Source organism: Carassius gibelio, chromosome B5 (assembly GCF_023724105.1).
Source record: "Carassius gibelio isolate Cgi1373 ecotype wild population from Czech Republic chromosome B5, carGib1.2-hapl.c, whole genome shotgun sequence".
In the NCBI taxonomy this organism is placed as follows: Eukaryota; Metazoa; Chordata; class Actinopteri; order Cypriniformes; family Cyprinidae; genus Carassius; species Carassius gibelio.
The window spans coordinates 8877259-8885848 of NC_068400.1; the positions used below are offsets into that span (position 1 = coordinate 8877259).

An 8590-nucleotide genomic window follows, 5' to 3' on the forward strand; every position below is an offset into this window, starting at 1 on the left:
GAAGTTAAAGTACTTGATACTTTTTTGGGGGAAATGCATTTTTTTTTTTTTTTGCTAATTTCCATAATAGCCATTAGCCAATATGAGCATTTGGGAAAACAGCTTATAATAATGATAATGACTGTCCCGTTAGGGGGAACCCCAAAGGTTTAATATTTTTAATAACTGTAAAGTATTCATGACTCTAACATTTTTAATACATTTAATACAGAGGGGAAGTTAAACGTGTCTGGGCATATGGTACAATACCAAATTGGAAATTTAAGAATAATAATTAAACATTTAAGACTCCTAAACATTAGGAAAACAAATGTATAAATAAAATAGAATAAGTAATTCATTCTGTGCAGGACTGATGATTGTAATGCAGTTTGAGGATCATATAGTATCATACTGGTCATACTGGACACACAATCCACATCCAACATCTCATCCACTCAAATCAGCTTCAAAAATCTGACACTTTACAGATTTAGAGGAATAATTCACGACAGAAATACATTTCTGTCATAATTTCCTTCCTCTCATGTCCGTGGGACACAACGGGAAAAATCTGAAAATAATTTCCATGGAACCTTTTTCAAACATATAGGTTTAGAATGGCATGAAAGTGAGTAAATATAGACAATATGTTCATTTAGGAATGAAATGCCCATTTGCAGTGAATTGTTGGGAGATGTTTGACTGTTGCCTATTTTTTGCGTGTTCTATAAGCTCAATTTAACTGTATTTGATCTTATTCAATCTTATTTTCTGTCTTTCATGCAGACTTTATTTATTCTCTCTTCCAGCTTCTGTGATTTACTTTGGAAATGAAGCTCAGGTAAAAATCAGTCTTATGCAACCTTATGGTTAATGACAATCAACTTCCCAGTCTTGTCCACTTTGCAGCTTATTTCAAACAAATGAAAATGTAGATCACTAAAAGACAAATTCATGATGTAAGACAGCATAATTTTACATTTACATTTTTTACATGTAGTCATTTAGCACTGCAGACACTTGTATCCAAAGCGGCTTACAAATGAGGAATGAGCAATGGCATACAAGTGCTATAACAGTGCAAATAGCAAGGGCTTTTTAAATACTATAATAAAAAAAAAAAAAAACAGATAGAAGAATAAAGCATGTGTTAGAGGTCTTTTTTGCTTTTGTTAATTGTATAACTAATAAAAAGAAAACAAATAGAGTACAAAAAGATAGAGTAGAACAGCTAGTGTTAGTTTTTTTATGAAAAGAATTAGAATAGAGGTAGATGATCAAATAAAGATGGAAGAGATCTGTTTTTATGTATTTTTATGTGTTTTTAGTTGATTCTTGAAGATATGGCTAAGAACTCAGCTGCTCAGATTGAGTCGGGCCGGTCATTTGTTTGTAGTTTGTACTGCAATTATATTAAAAGTGAACTTCTAGGTATACTGACAGTTTATTTATTAAATACTTTGTACACTTTGAAGTATAGTCTCAGTAAACGACTAGTTTAGTAGTTTTATACTGCAAGTATACTCATAAGTTTTCGTTAAGTGAAAAAAAAAAGACTATGAATTGGATTCAGAATGATAATCAAATGTAGATGGAGTCGATCAACACCCCAAAGCTTGACAGTTTATTCCATAACATTACAGTTTTGATGCTGTTTCATGTCAAATGATCGTGTTACATGTGTTAGTATCTGGTGTTTCTTTTTTCTTCTTCACTTGTGTTTTTTTTTTTTGTTTTGTTTTTTTGTTTTTGGAAATTGTGTGCAGAAGAGGTGTACTAGCGCCCCCTACCGTATAATAATGAAAACACGGATTCATCAAGTATAGTTCAAATATAATTAGACTTTTTGTGAGTATAAGTTTACATAAATGTCATTTTAAGAATATTTCTGAGAAGTACATAAAACACATTTCTGAGAAGTACATAAAAAGTCAACTAAAAGCATAATTTCCTATTTTTTACATTAAAAGAAGTATACTAATAGCACACTTGAATAAACTTATTTTTCATAAGGGTAGAGGAGTACCATCCTCAAGAAAGGTTAAGGTTGAGGTTTTCATCCAAAAAGTTACCTAGTGGTCCTGTGGGCCAATATATAACTACAAATTGGATTTTAAGAGGTTAGGTAATAGTAACTGGGTATCAACAGCTCCTTCAGGTCTCATTCAAAGATGGTAAAGGATTACATTTCCAATCGTTAGAGATAAGCAGACCAGTAACTCCAACTCTTCCAGTCAAATGGGGGGAGTGGGAAAATGAGAAATTATTGGAGAGTGCTGCAGGTAGCAGTATCGTCTGGTTTGATCCAAAATTGTTTTGACTTTACACTTTAATTCATGCACAGAATGAATTACATGAAACAAAATACAATTGTTCTATTATATTCATGGAACATGAAACTGTATGACCCCGAATAGTCGACAAACTGAAGCTTTGATTTGAGGAGCCTGATTCGACTACCAATCTAACAATCGAATATTCGCAGGGTGTTATTGATTATACCATTTTGACTATATGGGGGAAATACCGGTTTTCTCCCAATAAGTTAATATACAGCCTATTATGATAAAGCTGTAAGAATCTGAAAAGAAAGAAGCTTCAAATTAATATTTTAAAGTGCGTGAATAAATCCAACCACCCCTATAGATTTATGTTTTACTTTCCATAATCTGAGACCGAAAGAGGAGCATCTTGGCGTCAGGGATTTAAAACTTTACCAAGACTCAAACTGACAGAGGCAGAGACTGGATTTTTCCGATCAGGTATGGGGTACAAGTGATTTCAAAACATTTCAGCCAGTGTATATATATCCTGGATATATTATTTACCTGATATAAGATGCATTTGGTTTTGAGTCAAGCATTTCATTGTCGTATCTCTTCAGAGCAAAAGCTGGTCAATCTACAATGCAGAATATAAATAACTATGACTGGGACTATTATATACATATGATTATAATGAGAAAACCATTATACTAAAATGCTATGAATTTTTAGAGTTCAGCTGCCGTGTTTCTGCACATTGTTTCATGAAGAACACGTCCACAAAAGGAGTTCGCATTCATAGCCCCGTAGATATGTTCATGTGCATTCGGGCCCTTTTTGCAAATAGCCTATAAGTCTTAATATTAATGTTATGTTGTATAAATAACGAAGCATGTTCTATGTGAAATTATGAGTTGAATCCCATTGATTAAAAACTTTCTATCAAATGCATCTCTCTACTGGTCATCATCAGCGAGCACAGCTCAAAACAGAAATGCAGAAATACTGCTAAAGTTTTGGGCTAATGTTATAAAAACACTATTGTAAAAAAAAAAAAAAAAATTGTGTTAATTGTTATGGTTTTGCCAATGTTAAGTGTTAGCTATCTGTTCATCAAAACATAAAACATTATTTACCCCATTTATATCTGCAAGGTGTTCGTTACACATTTTCCCTGTGTGTTAACATCAGTAATTAAGTCGATTGTCTCACTTGACTCTTGTTAATGTATTTTGCCCAGCCCCCAAACATGTGATTCGATTATCAGTCGAATATCGGCAAGGTTCCAAAACTCTGATTCAACTATGAAAATCCTTAGTCGGGACACCCCTAGTATGAATACATCATCACACAAAAAGCTTTTCTCTTGAAGTTCGCTTCAAGAATAGTTTGTATGATAAAAAAACATTTAGATGAGTTTCATGGAATGTCAATAAATGATCTGAAACAATGGAAATACTGTTAGCATCTGGCACATGCACTGGAAACATTGACAGCCTTTTATTGCATTATGATAAATCAAGCATCATTATTTATGGTTAGATATCCATAGAGATCATAAACAAACATCTCAGCACTGGCAACCACACTTGTGCCAGGACCTTTTTTACAAAACACTGCAAATTAGACTTTAAACACAGTAGTTCACATAATGTTTTAAATGTTAGAAGGCCATATATATATATATATATATATATATATATATACATAAATTAATTATAGAAATAAATAATGAAATAAAAAATTACCTTAAGATAAATACTGCTGCTCTTGCAAAACTTTGCGCTGTGACTGAAAACACCTATTTGAAATCAGCTTACATAGTACCTCATCCTATGACATGTATTTGAGTCCACATACACCATCATAATTCAGCTTTGGTCTCCTGTAGTTAAATTAAGGATACTAATACAGTATGGTATATCTGGTCACGACCAACTTTACTCCTAACCAGATTATAGCTCCATCATCCTGAGTTTTGTTATTGTATTTGTTTATTTGTTTATGTATTTATATTATTTGCTTTATTCTAGCAATGCCACTTATAAAAATGCAAAAGACAGTGCAGCACTTACAGAATAATTGATAAAATAATAATTACAGGTGTTTCTCAAATTCCTGTTACGTTTGCAAACAGTGAAGAACATTTGTTGGCCAAAACTGATACAACAGCAGAAAACTGTGTGCTGTGATTCATTACAGGATTGAGACACACAGAGGGGAGATCCTGAGCACACCAGGGCCCTGTAGTGAATAAGAGTATTCTGATAATCCTGATTCTGATAAATATAATTTAGTTCCATAAAATCTCTTAAAAATAAAAAGTTCTGTGCAAAAGTCTTAGTATTTTCACCAACATAAAATGCTTTTAAGACCATTATTTTTATATCTTTTGCTGTAGTGTGACAGTAGGAAATATCAGTTAACATTTCCAAGCATTTCTTTTGCCATTAAATGTAATAATCCAGTGAGATTTTTGTTTGCACAAGGAGTCTGACAACAGCTAGTGCTCCACACAGAGATCTGCTCTAATCATCATCCAGTCTGTCATGAAGAAACAGAACAAACTGAGACAGACTCAGTCCAGAAGAAGTGTTGCACCTTCTCCAAGACACTTCAAGAAACCTTGTGCATAGTTTTTAGAATTTAGTCTATCTCAGTTTCGTTCGTTTTTTCCTGTTTCTTCAAGTAATTCCAGACAGACTAGATGATGGTGAAATCAGTTGTCACAGTTCTTCAGAATTTAGTCTATCTCAGTTTCGTTCGTTTTTTCCTGTTTCTTCAAGTAATTCCAGACAGACTGGATGATGGTGAAATCAGATCTCTGTGTGGGACACTGGCTGCTGTTAGACTCCTTGTGCAAACAAAAAATCTGACTGGATTAATACAATTAACAACAAAGCAAAATATTGAAATAACTGGTTTATAAACATTTTTGTTGGTGAAAATACTAATAGCAGAGTACTGTATATATATATATATATATATATATATATATATATATATATATATATAGCTATATATATATATATATATATAACTGGTTTATAAACATTTTTGTTGGTGAAAATACTAATAGCAGAGTACTGTATATATATATATATATATATATATATATATATATATATATATATATATATATATATAGCTATATATATATATATATATATATATATATATAGCTATATATATATATATATATATATATATATAGCTATATATATATATATATATATATATATATATATATATATATATATATATATATATATAGCTATATATATAGCTATATATATATATATATATATATATAGCTATATATATATATATATATATATATATATATATATATAATTTTAAACAGCCATTCAGATTTGTGGATTTGCTATGGTGTTCAGCAACAGCACCAAATACTTAAATATTTAGACTTAATAGGCAATTTTTTTTGTAATCTGGACTACTACATTCCCTAGATATTGTTTAAAGGTGTTTAATTCTTTATTGTTCATTCACACTTTGTATTAGGGCTTCATTAAGTTAACATTAGTTAATTCATTAGTTAACATAAACTGCCAATGAAAAATTCTTCTGAATATTCATTCATCTTAATTATTCCAATCAATACCCTGATAATACTGTGATAAAATCATTAGCAATTAATCACAACAGGAAAAATTTATAAAATTTATAAAACTAGTCAGATTACATTTTTTCCATAAAAATTGTGTCCCAGGGGAAAATCGCTTTCACATGCGGACTAAAAAACAATCCAAGGAAACAGTGTAAAATTAACCCAGAGACTTCTTAGCACAATAGTGAACACAATTTTAATTTGTTAATACAAGGAAACCAACCAGCATTTTAACCTCTTACTAGAACCAAACTGACCAAAGTTCAAACATCTTTTGAAAAAAATAATAATAATAATTGCCCTACAATTTGGTATTATGTAAAGAATTATAAACATAATGTTATTTTCTTCAAATCTGCTTGGAAACAATGAATGAATGAATAAATAAATGAATGAATGAGGAATTTATATAGTGCTTTATTTCTTATTTATTACACATCATTACTTTTGCCTAACATTCAGGTTAGGTGATTTAAAAAAAACGTCTAACCACGGTTCACTGCCACATTTGTGCAATCACATTCCAAAGTTCTTCAGGTCATGTGATCTTAACTTTAAAAGTGCAGGACTGTTGTTCTGGGAGTCAGACTGACTGATTAACTCTCCTCTTCTCTTCTCTTCTCTGATCATCAGCACACTGCAGTAATGCCAATTTGTGGAGGCTGGACCGACATTAGACTGTTCGATCCAGAGATGAAAAAGATTTGTTCTGAGGTATGAGACAAGTTCACTCCTAAATGAAACACACTGTCTGTTACTAGTGAGCTGATTTGTATGTTTTTATTTGTTTGTTTGGGGTTTGTTTTGTTTTAGTTCAATTTAAATAAATATGTCCTTATAGCACAGTCTGAATGATATATGCAAGTGCCTATTTATGCAATAAATTCAGATTTGATGCAGATAAATAATTGCTCTTGATTATTCCTTTATTGAGAACTCTTAACTGATGTGAAGTGATGTACAATATTCAAAATACTGCATTTATTAATAGTTCATGTTTACTAAATGTAGTTAACTCCTAGCTGTTAAAAAATATTATTGTGACCATAATGATAATGTTTCTCTCTTTATTCAGCTGAGGCCAGAGATAGAGAAGACTGTTGGAACTGATTTTAAGATTTTCATTCCTGTGGTCTGGTCTTCTCAGGTTGTGGAGGGAATAAATTACATGTTCAAGGTAAATCATATTTTTGTTTGTTTGTATTTTTCATGGATTATGAGATCGTAAATCTCACAAACTCACACTGTGTGTCCTAACCAGGTGTGATGATGTTGCAAATAATTTGTCCGTCCTCACTGAAAGTTAAAATGCATCATGTCAAGCTTCATGAATTTGCATAAGATAAAACTTTTCTTAACATTGTAGCATTGCTGGACATGTCCAAATGTAGTCAAACCTGTAAAGTGTTTGTCATTATTAAACCCTAGTTTTTTTTCTCTCTCTGTCAGGTGCTGGTTGATGCAGATAGGGATGGAGAGTGTGTTCACGCGATGATATTTCAGGCTCTTCCCTGTGATGGAGGCGGACTGAGTGTGACTGAAATCCAGTACCCCAAATCCGTTGATGACCCACTGACCCCTGAACACTTACAGAAATAGTCTTGATTTAATAACAGACACATGCAATGAACTGCCATACTGTATAGAGGAACATCTGAAACCATTTCATTCCTCAATATTAAACTCCATAATCAAATCCTCCAGAGTCAGTGTGTTTACTGAACAACGTCAAACTCACTTAAATGTTGAATGCTGAAATAACTAAAAATAAATATAAAGTTATCAGATTTTAAGATTTTATTGACTTCAATGACTGAATAAGTTTTTTTAATAACTCAAAACTGAAATATATCATACAAAAGCTAAATTTGTATTTATTAATTTATTTATTAGGGATAATGCAGTATAATACTGCTACAATTTCAAGCAGTACAATACCAGCAAGAATTTGTGAAAGAAACGCCAACACCAGGAATCCACCCCTGCCTCAGGCACTCAGCTCCTGTAACGAGCAGAAATCAGGTTATACACTTGAAAACACAGTCACTAACACACGGATTATAATAAAAGAAAACTGCCCACCCACAACTGAACAGCTACAAATACTTTAATCCACCAAAATATATAACTAGTACAAAACAGGGCAATAAATAAATTATTGCTATTACTAGTAATCAAGCACAACTGAAACCAACACATATATATTAATATTAATCTAATTGAAAACAAAATGGTCATTTTTGACTGCCATGCAAGAATGGCAGGTTTCTGAAACAAAACCAGTCAAATTGCTATTTAAAACTAGTATAAAACTAGATATGTGCGTATTCGGTATTGTGATATCACAGTAATGAATATGCATGATATTATCTTCTAAATACCGTGAATAATTATAGATTAAAAATTATTCAGAATTTGGAATGCATTTTAAGAATACTTTTCCCATCAACTGGTCAAAATGTACAACACATCTGTATGCTGCTTGAAAGAGTGCAAGCTCTGATGTAAACAAGCACGCATGAGAAGCACATGAGGAACACCTGAGAGACACGCTGTATGAAAGCACATTCACTCTCTGACAGCAGATGGCGCTAAACTGCAGAAAATACAGCCTTTACTCTGGAAACCCAATAAATAAAGCAGCTGCTTACTTTCCAAAACATATTTAAATAATTTTAAACAGCAATTCAGATTTGTGGATTTGCTATGGTGT

At 31.8% G+C, this 8590-nt stretch overlaps 1 protein-coding gene across 1 annotated transcript; it reads left to right on the top strand.

The window, feature by feature from the left end:
• Positions 1-6450: 6450 nt before the first annotated feature.
• LOC127958787 (cystatin-B-like) lies at positions 6451-7520 on the top strand. Its single transcript, XM_052557762.1, has 3 exons — positions 6451-6591; positions 6953-7054; positions 7327-7520. Exons 1-3 carry the CDS (start codon positions 6523-6525, stop codon positions 7474-7476), a joined length of 321 nt encoding a protein of 106 aa, XP_052413722.1. The 5' UTR covers positions 6451-6522; the 3' UTR covers positions 7477-7520.
• Positions 7521-8590: the final 1070 nt, after the last annotated feature.

Bases quoted from the DNA above. Each gene is read 5' to 3' on its own strand.
- LOC127958787 (XM_052557762.1), top strand. From the start codon at position 6,523: ATGCCAATTTGTGGAGGCTGGACCGACATTAGACTGTTCGATCCAGAG. The intron at 6,592-6,952 runs GTATGAGACAAG...CTCTTTATTCAG, and splicing joins TGAAAAAGATTTGTTCTGAG to CTGAGGCCAGAGATAGAGAA. The intron at 7,055-7,326 runs GTAAATCATATT...TCTCTCTGTCAG, and splicing joins GAATAAATTACATGTTCAAG to GTGCTGGTTGATGCAGATAG.